Source organism: Eublepharis macularius, chromosome 6 (assembly GCF_028583425.1).
Source record: "Eublepharis macularius isolate TG4126 chromosome 6, MPM_Emac_v1.0, whole genome shotgun sequence".
Taxonomy (NCBI): Eukaryota; Metazoa; Chordata; class Lepidosauria; order Squamata; family Eublepharidae; genus Eublepharis; species Eublepharis macularius.
This window is the reverse complement of record NC_072795.1, coordinates 1094621-1113019: the sequence shown is the minus strand read 5'-3', so window position 1 is coordinate 1113019 and position 18399 is coordinate 1094621. Positions and strand designations below refer to the sequence as shown.

The window sequence follows — 18399 nt, the reverse complement described above, 5'->3', positions numbered from 1 at the left end:
CAGTGGTTAAGAGCACGAGACTCTAATCTGGAGAGCCGGGTTGGATTCCCCACTCCTCCTCCACTCGAAGCCAGCTGGGTGACCTCTGGTCAGTCACAGCTCTCTCAGAGCTCTCTCAGCCCCACTCACCTCACAGGGTGTTTGTTGTTGTGGGGATAATAATGGCATACTTTGTAAACCGCTCTGAGTGGGCGTTAAGTTGTCCTGAAGGGCGGTATATAAATTGAATGTTGTTGTTGTTGTTGTTGTTAAGGGCTGCAGCTGGCTCATGCAGTCTGGATCAAGAATGTCTCCTCCCTTTTTAGCTTCCCCGCCTGTGGCCCCTGAGCCTTTGTTGCACGTCCACTCAATTTCTGATGTAGCGGCAGGTAGCCCTCCACCCCAGTCCTTGGGCCCTGTGGGAGCTGCCTCTGCTACCTCTCCTGTCCTCAGTTCTGTGCCCGCACCAACTCTTTCCCCCCAGATCTGTCTGTCTACTCATTTTTATCTTGTCCTTCTTCCAAAGTGGTTGTGTGCTTGGTTCCCACCTTCCAATTTGTCCTCACAGCGATCCTGTGAGGTAGGCTACGCTGAGAGAGAATGGTGGCCCAAGGCCACCCAGGGAGCATCATGGCTGAGGGGCTATTTGAAACCAGATATTCCAGACCCTAGCTGGACGCTGTATCTGTTGCCTCTCACGCACTCTCTCTCAAACCTTCTCTTCCCCTCTTTTTTTTTCTCTTCCGCTCCCCCGCCCCCCCCCTCAAAGCCTTGCTTCTCAGTCCAGCTTAGTCTGTGGAGCCTGTTTTCTTCCCGCTGTCGCCTGGTCTCCTCTCCCCTTCAGACTACCAGTTTGCCTCACTCTTCCAGCTCTCTTTTGTCCACCTGTTGATGAAAACTATCCATCCTGTCCCCGTGTTGTGTATCCCACCCACCCCCAGTCATCACAGATTCCACAGAGATGGAACTGCTTGTTCACATTCTGCTGTGGACAGCATCCAGCTTGAGTTGTTGAAATATTGGGGCATGTTCCCTTTCCCCTGCAGTGTGTCTGAGGTGTGTGGCTTGATGAAAAGAGACGAACTTCCCATGCCCTGAGACCTTTCCTCCTATCCACCGGCCTCTTTGTCGGCCGGTACTTCTGTCCTGGCCAAAGCTGGTCCGCCCTCCCCACCTCAGCTTTGGTTGTCTGTAAAGGTCGGACTCTGTTGCCAAATGTCCAGGTTGCCTGGGAGACGCTCCAAGAGGAATTCTCTCGCTTCATGACAGAGCCGAAGGGCAAAGAACATGACAATATTTTCGACAAGCTGAAGCAGGCGGTGAAAGAGGAGAGCATCAAGCGACACAAGTGGAACGAGAGAGCGGAAGACAGCCTGGTGAGGCCTTGCCTTCTCTTGGGGACAGGAGGACACGTCGCTTAGCAGAAGGGGGCGGCCACTTCCCAGTTGCAGTCTGCCTTTCCCCGCTGAATTCGGAAACCCCCTTTCCTGTGGCAGCTGAGCCAGCAGCTACTCGCACTGTTGTTTTTGGGGTTTAAAAGCATTACTTAAGGTGTTGGAGGGGTTTAGCCCAGAGGTGGGGTTTGGATCACTATTTCTGAAAACTTCCAAGGCCACTGGAGGAGGTGAAACTATTATCACAGGCAGAGTCTTTGAGTTTGCCCGGTGGCTTCTGGGTGAGAGGAGGTGGTCTCTTACTGCACGGCATCCTGAGGAGGGAGTGCAGGTCGCAAGAGTGTCTTGTTCCTCTCAGAGGTGCCGCATGGCGCAGCCCTTTCAGCTGAACCACCTGGGCCTTCCAGTGGTTTCAAAGCAGGCACTTCCAGTCCCTTCAGAAACGCGTAAGGAGCAGTGACCGTGTTTCTGCACGGGTGGAGCTCCCTTGCCATAAGCTCAGCTGTAGAATGCAACAGCAGGTTGGCCCTGATGGTTGCTCTGTGCATTGACAGAGGGTGATCCAGCACAACGCCTTGGAAGATCGCTCCATATCAGACAAGCAGCAGTGGGATGCAGCCATTCAGTTCATGGAGGAAACGCTCCAGAGCCGCCTGAAGGACAGTAAGTGCCATCTGACGGGGGCAGCAGCGGAGGCACTGGACACCTGGGCCGATTCCAGACGGCCCTCCCCATCCCGAAATGTCGCACGTCGTCGCGCAGAAAACGCGAAATATCGTGTTTTCTCGCGCGAGTTTTGCGCGATGTTGCGCAAAACTCGCGCGAGAAAACGCGATATTTCGCGTTTTCCACGCGACAACGCGCGACATTTCGGGATGGGGAGGGCCGTCTGGAATCGGCCCTGTTCAAGGCGACCGCGGTGTCGTATGGGCGTGACTGTGCCTGCAGGAGCCCCTTTGAGCGGGGAGCAAGGGACGGGGTGTGCCTGTGCAAATGCTAGAAGGTCTCTTAGCCACAGCAGGGCAGCCAGAGAGCTTGATGCAGAATGGGAGCAGAGTGCGTATTTCAGAGACTGGGTGGAAGGGGGGAAACCGCTGAGATACATTTGTTCCTAGATATATAAACTATAGATGAATGGGGGGCGGGGCAGGTCCCCCTTTACGTCAAAAAGAACATAAAGTCTAATAAATCCAAGAAGAGGAATAAATTCCTACGGAGGATAGCTGTGGGTAGAAATACCAAGTCCTAAAGAGTTGGCCTCATGTTTAGTAATAAGCACATGTCCTCATTGAAAACCAGCAGAATACCATGAATGAATGTGACTTGGATAACTAGCCGTGGGAGTGGCCCTGAACTCGGTTCTGAGTGGTGCTTAGGGCGTGGTCATCTAGTCCATTCACTCATACATGAAATTGTTGATCTCCTAATAAATAAATGCAGCTTGGATTAAAAGGTTGCGAATGTAACACCTTTTAACTCAGATTGTGTCTTGCCGAATGGCTGACCGCGGAAGGAAGAGGGAGCCGCAGGCCAGGGCCCGCTTCGTCCGAAGACCCTCCCGTTCTCTCTCAAACGGCTGCCTGTGTGGCTCACCTTCTCGCTCCCTTTCAGGGGAGGGGGGCCCCTGCTGTATCTTTGGAATCGCAGCGCCGTGCTGTGTTACAGTATCCAGGCTCATTTGTATATTTTTGTCTAGCTGAATCAGTTATTGAAGACATGGTGGGCCCAGACTGGAAGAAAAGGTGGCTCTACTGGATGGGCCGCACTAAAGAACAGGTAAGAAGGAGCCAAAACTTTGTGCTGGAAGTTCGTAACGCTTTTAAGAGATGCTTCATCACTGCCTGCCCGGCCTGCTGTTTCCCTCGCTGCTTTGCTGGCACATTGCTCAGGCGCTGTGCCTGCAAACGGTCCTTACTGCTTCTGCTGCACCCTTCCAGGTGCCTCGATGGAGCCCTAAACGACCTCCCCCCTCCAGCCGTCTCCCCCCCCCCCCAGCCCTGCTGTGACCTCCCCAGCCAGCTGGCATCCTCTTGCACCTTCTGTTTTTCAAACACAGAGAGAAATCTTCCTAATGTTTATTCTCCTGATGCCATGAAAAGATTAAAAACCATTTTTTCCCCCTCATGGAAGAGCATTCGTAATGAAACTAAAAACGAACTTGAGAAGATGATCAGGTGCAACGAGGACCATCCAGCTTACCTTGCAAACGATGAGGTCACAACGGTCCGGAAGAATCTGGAGGCCCGAGGGGTGGCGGTGGACCCGTGCTTGGTAAGGTCCCTCTTGGCGAGTTTGTGAACCTTTTGCATCTGGGTGGCAGGGAAAAGATTAACTGTAGACGTGGGCGCATCCGTGGTGGGTTTGAGGATCAGCCACGAACCACCCATTCAGGCTTGTTCCTGGAACTGTTTGCATATATTTGCCTGGCTGGCTTCTTTGAGTACCCGGCTGGTCCGAGGGACGCCAGAGCCTGCCAGGTAGGAGAGAAATGAAAACTGGTTGGGAGAGGCACTCCCAGTCCTTTTTGCAGAGCCCTCCCATGTCATGCGATGGCTCTTTCTTTCAGTGTGGTTCTCCCTCCGTGTACATGCAAGTTGGTCCACGCGTGTATGTGGAGCTGCGAGCACGTGGTTGGGACAGAGAGCCTGTCTCCTGACACGGGGCTTGTTCCTGCTGCCCTCTGGGGGCGGTGCAGGGCAGATGGAATTGGTAGTGGACATGGGAGACTCCCACGTTCCAAGAATCCCTGGTTAGTCCCAAAGCTCTCTCAGCCTCACTTGTGGAAGGCTGCACTGCCTCTGCCTGGCCCAATTCCCTGCTCCCAAATTGTGAGAATTCAGTAAAGGTCAGGCAGCATTCGTAACAGAGGAGGCAAACAGCACGAGACACCCCTGCAGAGCTGGTTCAGGAGAAAGCACCGTGCCTCGCGCTGTTCCGTATTAATGATATGCAGGAGCGCAGGAACTATTGATGTGCCATGAAGAGAGAGAGAGGTGGTTCTTCTGGATCGTTCTGTGTTATCTTTCCCCCCTTTTGGAACAACGCAGTGAGAGATTCCTCCTCCTGCCCGAGGCCGTCTTGTGATTGAAGCCAGGAGTTAATGTTCCTCTAGCTTAGGCTGCTGAGAGGTCCCAGCAAGGGAAGGGTGTCTTGGCTTGCTTCCTTGAGCCGCTGGAGCTGCTGTGCTGTGGGTGTTTTACTGTGTTCTTAAGGGGGGGTAAGGGGGCTAGCAAGGGGCTCCCGGGAGGGGAGGGGAGGGGAAGCAGTTGTGGGAGGGTCACAGCAGAGGAAGCTGAGCACCAGGCCTCCTTCCTCAGCCCAGAAGGACACAGGGCAGCCGCTCTCAGCTGGCCTTGTTGCGCAGGATGTTGATCCCCATGGAAAGAGAGATGCTGGGGGGGGGGGGTAGAGGCTCTGGGCCTCAGCTGTGTATGAAAGGATGTCATCTTTTTATATCTTGGAGGGGGCCCAGGGAAGACATCATGCCAATAATAATAATAATGATAATGATAATAATCGGTCCAGCTCTGCTGAGAACCCCTGCCTTAAGGACACGTGCCTTGCACTTTCGTTGTCCTCTGAATTGGCTTTTACTTCCCATGAGCTCCGGTGGAAGGAGCCAGTCCTGGTGGAAAGGGGGATAACAATACGACGAAGGCGCAGCACCCAGGTCTGGCAAAACAGCACAAGAGCCAGTTAGTTATTTAGCCAGATGGAGCCATTTTCCAAGAATTGTAGCCTGCTGAAGTGGAATTCCAAGGCAGCAGAGGGGCAAATGGAAGAGAAGCACCAGGGAACCCCTTTCTGACCCCCTCCCCTTCAGTCTGAATCCTCCAGAAGTGTTTCTGGATGGCAGCGGCAGTCCCGGCCACGTGTGACGTGCTGACTGGTGCTGCCGGGGCATCTCTCGCTGGCCAGGGCTCAGGAGATCTTGGCCAAGAGCTCTGCCATGACAGGCAACGGGAGGGGGCCTTGTCGTGAGCAAGCAACAGGGATGCCGTATTCGGCCAGCCTTCCCATTGGTCTTTCTAATGGCCTTGCAGTGGGATCCTGCCAGCACGTGCTCCTGGGACACCCCGAGCTTGGTCCCTGCTAACCAGGTCTTTCCTTCTGGTCCCAGATTAAGGACACCTGGCACCAAGTTTACAGGCGGCATTTCTTGAAGGGGGCCCTGGGCCACTGCAATCTCTGCCGCAGAGGCTTTTACTACTACCAGAGGCATTTTGTGGACTCGGAGGTAAGTGCTTGGGGAACGGGAACTGGCTCTTGCTGTCCAGCCACAACGAAAAATCTCTTCCTTGCTCAGCCCTTCTGAATGCAGCCCCTGAGCAGGCGCTAGAGGGCAGCCTTGTCCTTTGCTCTTAGTCCCCTCCCCGGTTTTCTCCATGGCTCCGCTGCCTGGAGCGGCTGCGAAGGCATTGGCCCGGTTTCAGCCGAGCCCCCCTCCTCCTGCCTTCCCACCAGCTCCCTTCGATGACTCCGGGCCGCGGAGGGGGTTGCACTGGCCCCCTCTAAAGGGTTGGGTAGCTGAGCTGGGAGGAAGTGGCTGTACAATGGAAATAAAAAGGACCTCTGCCGCCAGACAGCTGGCAGGATGCGTGAGAGATCCAGATGCTGGGAGGATGCGTGAGAGATCCAGATGTGCCGCCGCTCTCACCTGTTGTGCCTGGATGCAGGACGTCCCACTGCCTTACGCGGGGTGTGTGTGTGTGTGTGTGTGTGAGGCACGGCACTCCCGACTCCAACCCCATCCACCCCCCCCTCCTGTGAGCAAGGGGGCTGCCAGCACGCGTAACTGGGCATCACGTTTCCGCGGGTGGAAGTGGCAGCGCGTAGGTGGGAAGCTTTGTTGATCACAGGAGGCCCCCTCGTCCCAGAAGGTGCTTAGTCCCCGATTTCGCTGCTTCCGCTCTCTGAGGCCCTTGGCAAGCCAGGGCCAGTCCCCGTCCCTTCCGCTGAGGAAGACAGAAGGGAAGCGTTCGTGGGCTTGGCTGTTTGTTTTGGGATGCTTCCTGGGCGCTAAAGCAGGAATTGACCCTTTGGGAAACTTCCCTGGTACGGCTGGGGGGACGGAGGGCAACCAAGCTGGGTGGCGGCGGCAGCAGCAGCGGCAGCAGCAAGTGACCCCCGTGCCTCCCCGTGTCCTCCGGGTTCGGAAGAGCCCCTTCCTGCCCCTAAGGACCTGCCCGCTGACTGCCACGGCCGGTCCCTGCCTAAGGCTGAGGTCATCTGCTTGTCTGTAGGGCTGGGCGGCTAGAGGGGCAGACGAGCAGACAGGCAGGTGGGAAGGACTCGGGTGGGGCTGGTTCATAAGACCCACCCACCCACCCCCTAATTTGGCATTGGGGGTGTCATCTTACTTAGAAGGACGCCATATAAAGACCCTGTCTAATTTTAGATCAGTATGTTTCTGTTTAGAAAGCACCTAAATGATAAAAACAGATTTAAATCATTCCACCCGCAGCCAAAGGTGGGGAGGTGGCTGGGTGTGTGCGTGTGTGTGTGCGTGTGCGCGTGCGTGTGCGTGTGTGTGTGTGTGTGTGTGTTGTATGGTGGCGCTGCAGCCTGTCCCTGCTGTTTCCAGGGCCAATCTTGAGATGGTGCGTCCTTTAGTGCCGCTCTTTTTGTCTCTGGTGCTTTCAGCTTGAATGCAATGATGTGGTCCTCTTCTGGCGCATACAGCGGATGCTGGCCATCACCGCCAACACCCTGAGGCAACAGCTGGCCAACACTGAAGGTAAGGACTGCACTGGCAGCTCTGCTGGGCTCCTTATTCCCCCCCCCTGCCCCCTGCCCCGGTGTCTACAGGGCAGCCTCCAGGTTGGCAGGGGTCTGGGGCTAGAGACACTCCTCCCATTCCCCCTGTTTGAGGTTAGGGAGCTGTCAGGCTTCCTGGACTCGTGATAGCCTGGCACTTTTGGGCACAAATTCAGCACAAAAGGGGGATGGGGCCTTGGCAAGACTCGGAGCCAGCCGGACCCCTGTTCCCTCTGGCTATGGGCCTGGAGTGCACCTGGCTGCACTGACCCTCCAGCCTTGGACCTTCTCCCTGCCACGGTGAGCACGTCATTCCTTGGAGCAATCGGGCCTTTCCTTCCTTCCGGGGACTGTTCTCGATGCGGAAACATTTGCCGTGAGTGCAGAGCGACATCCAGGTTGGCTCCCATTTTCCCATGAGTTTGCTTCAGTATTTTAAAAAATATTTTCAAAGTGTTGTATTTTTTTTTCTAGTCAGGCGCCTGGAGAAGAATGTAAAAGAGGTGCTGGAAGATTTTGCTGAGGATTGTGAAAAGAAGGTGAAGTTAATAACGGGGAAAAGAGTGCAGCTGGCTGAGGACCTTAGTGAGTATCACAGACAAAGGAAAAGAAAGAAGCCCTGACTGGCATGCCCAGAAGTGGCTCTCTTCACCTGTGCTCACGGCTCATAGGAAGAGGAGTATTGGCATTGTCAGATGTAGCTGCAGTGGGGGAAATCTCCTTGAGTACACTTCATTCCGCGTTTGTTTTTTAAATCTGCAGTTGAGTCTCTGATTGGAGCCGTTCCCCAGTAAACAAAGCCTCTGTCCTGTTAGGGCTTGCCTGCTGAGACGGAAGGCTCGTACCGTTACTAGGGTTACATCAGCGCTTGGTTTCCCGTTGTTCAAAGGGGTTTTTCTGTTGCTTGCAGAGACCAAGGTGGCAGCTCGGATGCCTGCACCTGTGGGATCTTGTTTGGCGTTAATAAGGGTTTCCTTATTAGCAGCAGAGCTTCCAAATGAAGTTTTGATCTGGTTGAAGAAAAGGATATTGGGTGAAGGTGCCGGGGTGACTCTTGCAATCTTTGGACATGGAGATATTTTTCCCTCTGTCGTTCATGGGTGGCTTTGCAAAACATTAGTCCCAGGGAAGCAATCGTCCATAATACACGCCACTTTCTGTTCTCGGCTGTAGGGGGCAGCAGGTGGCTGCTTTGGGAGGCTCCCTCCCTCGTAGAGAGGGCCAGTGCCTTGGAGGCAGGGAGGGGTGTTTGCTGCCGCATGCCTGACCTCCCGCCTCTGTTTACCATTCTTTGCCAACTGATACTTCAGCATCACCCCGGCAGCGGCCAGCGGTGGCTTGAGCCATTCCGTTTGCTTCTCTGTGGCTTGTCTGGGCTTGCTGCCGTATTTCCTGTCTGCTGTAGCAGTTTCAGATCTGTCTTTGTCAGTGGATCAAATCGCTCCTTCCCCCTGCATTGCAAATTTCGTTCTCTCTGCCACTGAACAGTGCTTCAGGATATGTTTAGCACAACGCAGGAATTCATGGCGGCGGCTGCATTGGGAGTAGTTTGTCAAGTGGGGCTTTTGTCAGCGGTTATAAATTGATCGGTCCAGATCCGCTGCTGTTTTCCTGCAAAAGATTTCTGAAGCCCCCAGACCTGTGATGAGAGCGGAAGTTGTATGCCTGGGGTCTGACTTACGAAAGTAAGCCAGGGAACTAGTCCTGCCCACGGTGGTCTCACAATGCAGTTGGTCTCCTGGTCCCGTGAGGCTGCTTGTGATTTCAGCTGTATTGTCTCGTGTGCCTTGAACGGAGCCCTGTGTGAGCATGCGGCCCTGGAAGTTGGGGGCGGGGGGCGGGGGGGCTTGGAAAGCACAACATTGCCCTGCTGGGTCTAGACCATCCTTCTGTCTCTGACTGGCAAGTGCCTCTGATCCCAGCACAGGAGCTGCAGATCAGCGGGTGGGGGAGTTTTGCTGAAGGAAGTGCCCACCGTAGTTTACAAATACAAGGGACAATCAAGGAAGTTGGACGCTTGACAAGTCAAAACTGTTTAGCCAGCTGTCCGGTGAATTGTTGTCTGATCATGGCCAAGTATTCCAAGCAGCGTTTTGCTGAGAATAAATGAATGCACAGCTCCAAGCAATACAGAACGCAGCTAAAGCGGCAGCAGGGCCTGCTTTGTGTTCTGGGAGGAAAGGGGCCAGGCCTGCTTCTCGAGGAGGAGGCTGGTTTATGCCGTTCCAAGTGAGGAGGCTGGACCAGAGGGGCGTCCGAAGGACATTAAGGAAGAGCGGGGGGGGGGGGGCTCAGAAGCCAGCTTTTGGGCAGGGAGTGCTGCCTGCTCCGTACTAAACGTCTGTCTGGAAAGAGGCGGATGGGTCGGGACAGGTCTCCAGATGTCTGTGCTGCCTGTTAAGCATGCCCCGTTTATAGTTCTCCAGGGCTTTGAGGAATCCTGGTTTCTGCCTGCTGTTTGCCACAGTGAGAGGTTTTCCTGACATATTTATTTTTATTTATTTATTTATTTATTTAATTTATAGCCCACCCTCCCCATGAGCAGGCTCAGGGCAGGTTACAGCAGTAGATAAAATTACAATAAATAAAACAATAAAATCACAGACTCATTTATCACAATCATAATTTCCAGTATCCTAGATGGGGCTCCCTTCCCCTTTCCCTGTACATCATACACATAAGAAAGGGTGGAAGTGTGAGTTAATAAACTCTAACCCCTCATGCGTGCGGGGGGTGGGGGGGAGAAGATCATATGCAACCCCCACCCACCCGGTGGGAGACTGACAGGAAGGCTGATTAGGTGGATCCAGTGCTGGCCTCAACCATGTGCCTGGCAGAACATCTCTGTCTTACATCTCTGCCGAAAAGATACGAGATCTTGACGGGCCCAAGTGTCTTCCGACAGAGAGTTCCACCAGGTCGGGGCCAGGACGGAAAATGCCCTGGGCCTGGTCGAGGCCTGTCAAGCCTCCCTGGGGCCCGGGACCACCAGTAGGTGTTTGCCTGCAGATCTACGCGCTCTCCGGGGTACATACAGGGAGAAGCGGTCCCTCAGGTATGCTGGTCCCAGTCTGTTTAGGGCTTTATAGGTCAAGACCACAATCTTGAACCTGATCCAGAACTCCACGGGGAGCCAGTGTAGCTGCTGCGAGGCTGGGGTCACCTGTGCCCTGAATGGAATTCCCGTCAGGACACGAGCAGCAGTGTTCTGGACCCGCTGCAGTTTCCGGGTCAGGCCCAAGGGAAGCCCTGCGTAGAGCGAGTCAACAGTAGTCCAATCTGGAGGTGACCGTTGCATGGATCTCTGTCGTTGGGTCATGAGCAGAGAGGTAGGGGGCAAGCGGCCTGGGTGAAGCTTGCAAGCACACCGTGCATCTTGCAAGCAAGGGGCCTGGGTGAGGAAGAGGCATATGCTCTTCTATTGGTGGGCCTCCAGTAATGCATGTCTCCTTGAGCGGCAGCCCCCTGTTGTGTGCTAGCCGTGGCTCAGGCCCCAAACGGCATATTACACTGACAAGGAGATCACCACAAGGCCTTGCAGGTAGAAGTCAGCTTTCTGCTCCCTGTGGGAATTCAATTCAGATGTGCTGCGCAGGCCTGATTTGGATCAAGTCTGCGGAGCGAGGGGAGGAGGAGCCCCAGCCTCCCTTCACCACCAGTTTCTTGACCCAAAACCAGCACTTTGAATTGAATTCAGAAGCACACTGAGAGCCAGGGCTGATGGGACAAGACGAGAGTGGTATGGGCCCTATGACCACTCCAGTCAGCATTCTGGCTGCCGCATTCTGCACCAATGATAGTTTCTGGACACTCTTCAAGGGCAGCCCCACGCAGAATGCATGGCAGTAGTCCAGTCTAGTTGTTACCGGGGCATGCATCACCGCCATGGCAAAATCTTGTTTGTCCAAGAAAGGCTGAAGCTGGTGGGAGACCCTTTTGCATGTATAAGACCCAGGGGCCAGTATCCTGCAGTTCAAAGCTGGGATCTCAACTAACCAGGACCAAGGACACTCCGCCGTGCTGCCGCCGCCCCCCGGGAGATCCTGGAGGGCTGCTGCCAGGGAATTGGCCACAATCTGGGCTAGCGGCACCAGCAGCCCAATTCAGCCCCAGGCAGCTTTGTGTTTTCTCTGCTCCTCAGCCAGAAGTATTTCTTCTGACTCTTCTTAGCACTTCAGTCCCTGGAAGGACGTCCTTCTGTTCAAGGGCTATGAGGATGATATTTCTGTGAACATATTTTGACTAGTGGAGATAACTGTTTACCTGTTTATTTATTTAGAAAACATATATACTACTTCTTCTGAAACAGCTCACAAAGTTAAATATGATAAAGCATGAAAATTAACAACCCATTTAAAACCCAGGCACTGGCCGGTGTGGGGGATGCTGCCAGAGCTTAAAAACAGCACAAAACATTTAGCAGCCCATAATGACCCTTCTAAAACACACTGCGGGCTGGAAGCAGACTGTAAAAAACGATTTTAAATGACCAAGTTTCTTAGTTTAAAAAGAAATGTTTTGGCCTGGCCCATGAAAGAGAGTCTGGTAGGTGCCAGGTGAACCTCAGCGACGAAGCCATTCTGCAGGCAAGTTGACACACTACTGGAAGACCCCCCCGTCTCTGGCTGCCACCAGCCTCGCTTCTGGTGAGGGCGACAGGCAGGGGCCGCAGAGGGCAGGGCTTGGGAGACAGAGCTGACCTGGCAGGCCTCAGTTACAGAGCTGAGAGGCAAAGTGCATTTATGGAGCTGAGGTTCAGGGGAGTGTTTGTCGAATTCTGGCAAGCTGTTCCTGCAATTCAAAATTCTCAGGAAGTGTTCACGAGTTTGACGTGAATTGGGTCCGTCATATATGACAATCGAATGGCAGGTCCACGTGCGAATGATCCCCAGGAGTTGTTGGAGGTTAGAAGAGGAGCGTGTCTCCATCACTGCTCTGGGCTTCTCCGTAAGCTCTCGCTTGAGTCCTGTCATAACCTCCGTGGTGAGGCCTGAGGACGACTCTCCCTGAGCTGCTGTAAACTCCATTCAGGCACTTTCCATTTGGCAGTTCTTTGTCTCGGGGTTTCATTGCACTAATGAGCTAATTGTTCAAGAATCTCTCCGGATTCATTCGCCAGCCTCAGCCTCTTTTGGAAGGCTGAGCTTTGGAAGGTCTTTTGACAAGCTAGTCTTTGACAGTCGGGTGAGGAACAGCCACGGTCTTTGTAGCCGCCTGAAGAAAGGCTTTTTCCAGCAGCCAGCCGTGCAGTTTCCGTCTTGACCCCCTTCTTTTCTGCTGGGAACGTAAATGTAGCAGACAAGCCGATCCTCCCCTGTGTTTTCTTGACCCGTTGACTGTCCATTCACTTCCCATCTGGTTTTGCAGCCTTAAAGAAACAGAGGGGCCTCTTATTATAAATCTGTCTTGGCGAGTGATCGATGATGATCTGTCCCTTTAAGGACAGCCTGGGTGGTTTTCTCTTTAAACTTTAGCTTTTTCCTGTTGGGTCACTATGGTATGTGAGCAAAAGGAAACCGGTTCAGAAACGTGAAGCATTAATTGGAAGTGATTCTTTTTTTAAAAAATTCAGTGGGACACATGCCCACTTTGGTTCGGTTTTAGTTCCAGCAGCTTTTCCTTCCTTCGCCATCTGCTCAGGCGCTCAGAGAGGCAAGTGCTGGCTCTCCTTCTCTGGTACCTGCAGGGCTTACCTCTGGAGCTGTCCAAGTCTCACTGGCAAGGCTGGCGGACCGGAGGATTCTTCACAGTGTGCGAGCAAATAGGTCAAATCTAGCGGTTGGTTGGGGGGCTCCAGGACGGCAGTGCTACCCTCCAGCCAGGGAAAGTTGGTTCCTGGGCTTGCGGGGGACCCTCGTGGGTCGGGGCTGCTCTAAGGGGGAAACGAGAACACCCTCTTCCACCCGTGCAGCCGTGCCCTTAGAACAGATTGGAAGGGCTCTTTTGCCCGCTCCGCACCGCTGCCGCCTCCCGGACCTGCGTGGCTGTTTCATTCACGTAGGTCCACTTTCCCAGGATCAGCTAGGACTGCTGGAAGGGGACAGAAAACATCCATGGCTGGCAGTCAGTGCTAGCCAGTTAGAGCTGTGCATGAACACAAGAGGCCAGCTGTTTTAGGCCAAAAGTCCAGCATCGTGGTTCCCACAGCGCTCAGGACCTCTGAGAACAGGCTGGAATCCAGAGGTGTACGTTGCCTCTTAACATGGAGGCTCCATCTATGCTCTGTGAAAGTGTCCAGTTGCCATCTAAGCTGGTAACTTGACTAATACTTGTGGCAGTAAGTTCCACAAATTCAATACGGCGAGGAAGTGCTTCGCTTTTGGGTGTCCTGGGCCTACTGCCGTTCGACTTCCTTGAATGACCCTGAGTCACTGCCGTGGGGGGAGGGGAGTTCCCGCTCTCCTTTCTCCACACCGTGCACATTTTTTTAAGTCCTCAGTTAGTTGCCTTTTTCCTGAACATTAAGCCCCTGACCTCTTTAGCCTTTCCTTGTACGTTTCATGCACCCTCTCCTGAATACTTGGCGTGCCCGTCAGCGTGCTGCTTGGGGAGGTTGGTTGCAAAATTACAGAATTTCAGAAATGGAAAAGGCTGCTTAAGAGATCAGTTCTCCTCACACACACCCAAGAACAAGAATCTGCCTAAAATGTTTCATTTTAACTTGAATTACTTCATTTATAGCCCTTTTTTATTCCCAGTGGGGAGGTGGATTACAACATTGTCCCCTTCTCCATTTTATCCTTGTAACAACCCTGTGAGGTAGGCTAGACTGAGAATGTGTGACTGGCCCAAGGTCACCGAGGGGCCTTCCATGATGCAGTGTGGATTGGAACTTGGCTCTCCCATAGCCTGGTCTGACGCTCTAACCACTACACCACACTGACTTATTATAAAAAATCTCCACCTGCCTTCGTTTGGCAGTGGGGGAGTCTTGCAGGGGTGGTGGCTGGAGGGGGTTTAAGAGCTTGGGGTTGTTGTCAGCACCAGTCAGCTGAGTTGTCCCAGGGAACGTCCAGCCGGGCATCAGAGGCAGGAGCGCCGGGACTTCTCAGCTGGAGGAGCCAGCTTGCAAGTGTGGGGTGGAGAGCGCAGGAGCTGAGGGGCGGGGGAGAGGCACTGTGCTGTGGGGCCGATGGCAGGGGGGGAGGGATGAGGGCAGCGGAGGCATGGAAGTGTGACGGGGAAGGGCTCCTCAGATTGCAGGGAGTGGGGAGAGTGAAATCTTCTCACGTGGCAGACAACAGCCATGAATCTGGTAGGCTGCACAGGGAGTCTGTGCCTCTTTTCTCACAGGAGCCACTCTGGGGAGAGTCTGTCCTCCTGGTGGTTCCCAGGTGTGTGTAGAGGGAGGAGATTCCCAGGTGAGGACCAGGTGCTCTGTTCTGCTTCTAGCCCCTTGGAGGCAAATGGAAGCTCCTTAAGGCCCTGTGCTGGCGCCAGAGCTTGACATCAGAGGTTCCACGAGGGTCCCAGCATGGGTGCCACCTCCACACCGAGGCTGCAGCAAACGAACGCCAGCGGTGGCTCCTTGATGGGACGCCCCATTTGTGGATGTGTGACACCAAGTATGTGCAGGAAAGGCACGGGGGCTCTGCACGTCCAGGGGGCATGCAAGCCCTCAGCCTGCAGCCCCAGGGAGGCAACCGAGGCAGCTCGACTGCCTGCTGGAAGAGCCCTTTGCTGCTGGGGAGTTTGGCTTGGGCGAATGACGATGGGCTGCCCCGTGAGTGACTCCATGCCTGCTGGCCCAGCCTCACCACTTCCCCGTCGGACTCCCTCCCTCCTTGTCCAGCCCTCCAGCTTTGCCAAAATGTCAGCATTCTGTGTTGTTGCTCTAAAACGGGGGGGGGGGGGGGGGGTAGAAATGTATATTTTAGAAACTGTTTTTTCTCCGTCCTTTGCTGACCCAAAGCCAGCTTTGCCTTAGAGCTTTGTTTCTGTGTCTGTGATGAGTATTCAGATCCTAATTACAGGTCAATTAGTCTGTTTTTGAGCTCCTTAGAGCTGGGAACAGAGGATTAATGCAAAGAAAATGAGTGGGCTGTGGGTGTTGTTTCATGTGGAGATAAAGAGCCCACCAACATGAATGGGTCTCTTGAGGCTTCTGAATAGAGGATTTCTTCATTCTGTGTCAGGCGGGTTTATGGGGTTTATGGGGGAGAGGGGATTATGGGAATATTCATGGCCCAGTGGGGGCAGGGGGGGGAGGAAGGATGGATGCCTGGAGCAGCTCATCTTTTGAGTCAACACTGAGTAAATGGGGAGTAGAGGGGGCATTCAGTGCTGCTGGCCGGCCGCCTTTCATTGTCAGAGTGCTGGAAGCCGGGCCTTTGTGCCTCTGCTTCTCTGCCATTCTGGTTGCTGTTCAACAGGTGTTACCAGAATTAGGTATTCGTATCTTTCACTCTCCACTGAAAGCGATCAAAGAGGACGTTGTTTGTGCAGAACCCATCCGGAGCAACTCTTTGGGCAGAGGGGTCAGGAGAAGAGAAAGACGGGTGGCTGGGCTTTGAGGAGTGTGAGTGTCACATTCAGTGGCGGGGCGGGGGGGGGACTTCGGGGGTGAGACGGTTCATCTGCTTGGAGAGGACTGAAGGTCCAAAAAGCAGGCAGGACTTTTCCAGGCGATTCTCCTTCAAAGGCTGCCCCTGAGGCCTGGTTGCAAGACCTGGGGACTCGGTTCCTGGGGATCCTGTTTTTGTCCACCCGCACTGGCCTGCTCTTGCCTTCCGTGCCCTTTTCGGGGCTCTGGCTCTGTCCTGTGAAGCTGTGCATGGCCTGTGCCAAGCATGGAACTTCCTCCCATTGCCTTGTGAGAGCTCTGGCTCAGTGACCCCTTGCGGACACAGCCCCCCGGCAGAGGGCACAGAGAAGAGGGGTGGGGGGTGGGTGCCAGGCCCACCCCTTTCAACTCCCTCCTCCAAAGCATGCACTTCCTGGAGACCCTTCTGTTTGGGCTGATACCTGGGATTTTCAGGTAGGCACACCTGCCCCGATGCTTTTGTATCTTCACAAACTGTGACCACTTTGAACTTTCAGTGCTGGGTACGGTGCAGACAATAAATAGCTACAGTCTGCAGACCGTCGGGGGGGGGGGGGGCGGTTGCCCCTGATCTGGACCCAGAAGGCCTTAATTCTGATGACCAGAGGGGAGCCTGGAGATGAGGTGTGTGTGTGGGGGGGCTTCCCCTCAGAGGATCTGTGGGGTTTGTAACCTTCGTGGATGGCATTAAGCCAGGGGGGCCCTTCCCCTTTCTGTGCCTGAGGCCGTCTCACGGAATGGCTGTTTCTGGAGGCGGAGTCCCTCAGAGTGAAGGCCCAGGTGCAGGGAGAAAGGGGGGGGGGGTTATTTTAAAATACACTAGGAGGAAAGAGGAGTGGGGGGGGGGAATAAAACCGACCCTGGGGGTGGCAGCTGCCCCTGAAACGACGTTATTTTCATCCGCCAGCCAATCAGATCTCCAGTGGCCAATCAGAAGGCCTGCTGAGCAAGAGCCCTACCCTGGCCCCACCCACTTTCTGAAAACCCTTGCTGGGTGCCAAGAAAGGTGCTGGGCGCAGTTTGGCAAGCTTACAGCAGGCCTGTGCCAACCCCTGCTGTAGGACTCTGGGTCCTGTGTGGGGCAAAGACTTGAACTCTCAGCTGTACTAACAAACTAGCTCTTTTACCGGGCATGAAAGAGCGCAGATTCTTGAGACAGCACTGTGCTAGCGATCTAAAAATTTAGTTATTAGATTGTTGTCGTCGTTGTTTTAATCTATACTCCGCCATACTCACTGGGACCCCAGGCAGATTTCAAGGAGGAGAAAAACTTCCCTTTGTATCAATACAAAACGGGACGGGTTTGGCTAGGCATCGTGAGGGGTGTGTTTGCACATGCAGACTTCCAGATCTCCAGAGCATTGGATCTGTAGTTCGTCCTGACAGCAGCCTTTGATCCGATGCTGGTCTCTTGACCTTATATGAAAAACACCTTTTTGTGCTGAGAAGTAAATGGCTCAAGGACCCTCGCTGGCCTGACTGAGCAGGGCGCTTCTGATGGCCTTGTTTCAGGGGAAGGGGGAGAAAGATCCCGTGGTTACTGGCCTCTCGCATACCTGTCTTCCTTTCTTGCTAATTCCCCTGCTCTGTTTACTTGCAAGGAGACCATTCCAGGTAACAGTTCTACTACGGCAGCATGTTGTAAAGATCAGGGCTATGAAAGGCAAACAGAGCTGGTGGATGATTTAATAGCACGCACAGGAACACGTGTTGCTGCCTTATGCTGAACCATCCCTTGGTCCCTCACGGTCAGTATTCCCTACTTAGGCTGGCCGTGGCTCTCCGGGGTCTTGGGCAGAAGTCTTTCGCACCGTCTACTACCTGGTCCCAGGGATTGAACTCGGGGCCTCCTGGATGCCTGAGCCGTGGACCCCTGATGGTCCTCTCGCAGAATGAGTTTCAAACCACGCCAGGTCTATTGCAGGTCTTCCGAGAGAGGGGCTCAGCCAGATCCGGTGCCTCTCCGAGTCAGCATCCCTGTGACGTCTTGCATCTTATTAGGAGTATGAGCTGGAATGGGAGGGGGTGGCTGATGCCGCTTTGACTCCTGGGCTCTGCAGCTGGCTCACCGTGTGAGAGGCCCTGGTTGCCCCAAGGGTCTGGAGTCTGTTGCAAAGTCAGGGTGGAAGCATACAGGCCCATCTCCCGGGGCCTGACCCACAAAGGTTGCCAGGCTGCCAGCCGAGGGCTCTCCCTTGCTTGCACAGGGTGGGTTATCCTGCTTCTCAGAGGCCGTGGAGGAAAAGCCCCAGGAGCACAGGGAGTGGGGGTGGGGGCCTTTGCTGCTGCCTCCAGGCAGGCCTCTCGCTAGCAACGTCCTGCTCCTGGGCCAGTCTGCCACTTGCAAGGAGGTATGGGGCCTGAGGGGGGCAAAAGACCAAGCTGTCGTGGTCCGCTTGGATCAGTCGGCTGGAGTCAGGGGAGAGACAAGTGTGAGAGTGTCGTGTTCTTCTCCCTTCCGCCAGGGGAGCCACGGTTGAGGATGGGGGGGGGGAAGGAAGCTGCCACGGAGAGGCCTTGGCCTACCCTGAGCCGAAGGCCTGGGCAGCCGCAGGCCCCAGGAGAGGCAGTTTTTCGGTTCTAACAGCTGCCTGCTTGTCTTTCCAGAAAAAGTTCGGGAGATCCAAGAAAAACTTGAAGTCTTCATTGAAGCCCTCCACCAGGAAGAGAAATAGATGCCCAGAGGGGTGAGCGGTGTTGTTGCTGGGTCCTGACTGGGGTAGGCCT

General features: G+C 54.4%; 1 protein-coding gene across 6 annotated transcripts in view; it reads left to right on the top strand.

The window, feature by feature from the left end:
• Nucleotides 1-18399, top strand: part of OPA1 (OPA1 mitochondrial dynamin like GTPase) — an 82178-nt gene that overhangs the window by 60830 nt on the left and 2949 nt on the right. For all 6 annotated transcript variants that reach the window (XM_054983000.1, XM_054983003.1, XM_054982999.1 and 3 more), the window contains 8 exons: nt 1203-1355; nt 1928-2036; nt 3070-3149; nt 3504-3644; nt 5494-5610; nt 7017-7110; nt 7605-7715; nt 18280-18359. In XM_054983000.1, coding sequence (XP_054838975.1) covers nt 1203-1355; nt 1928-2036; nt 3070-3149; nt 3504-3644; nt 5494-5610; nt 7017-7110; nt 7605-7715; nt 18280-18347 — 873 coding nt within the window. In that variant the 3' untranslated portion in view covers nt 18348-18359. The remainder of the gene's footprint in view (nt 1-1202; nt 1356-1927; nt 2037-3069; nt 3150-3503; nt 3645-5493; nt 5611-7016; nt 7111-7604; nt 7716-18279; nt 18360-18399) is intronic.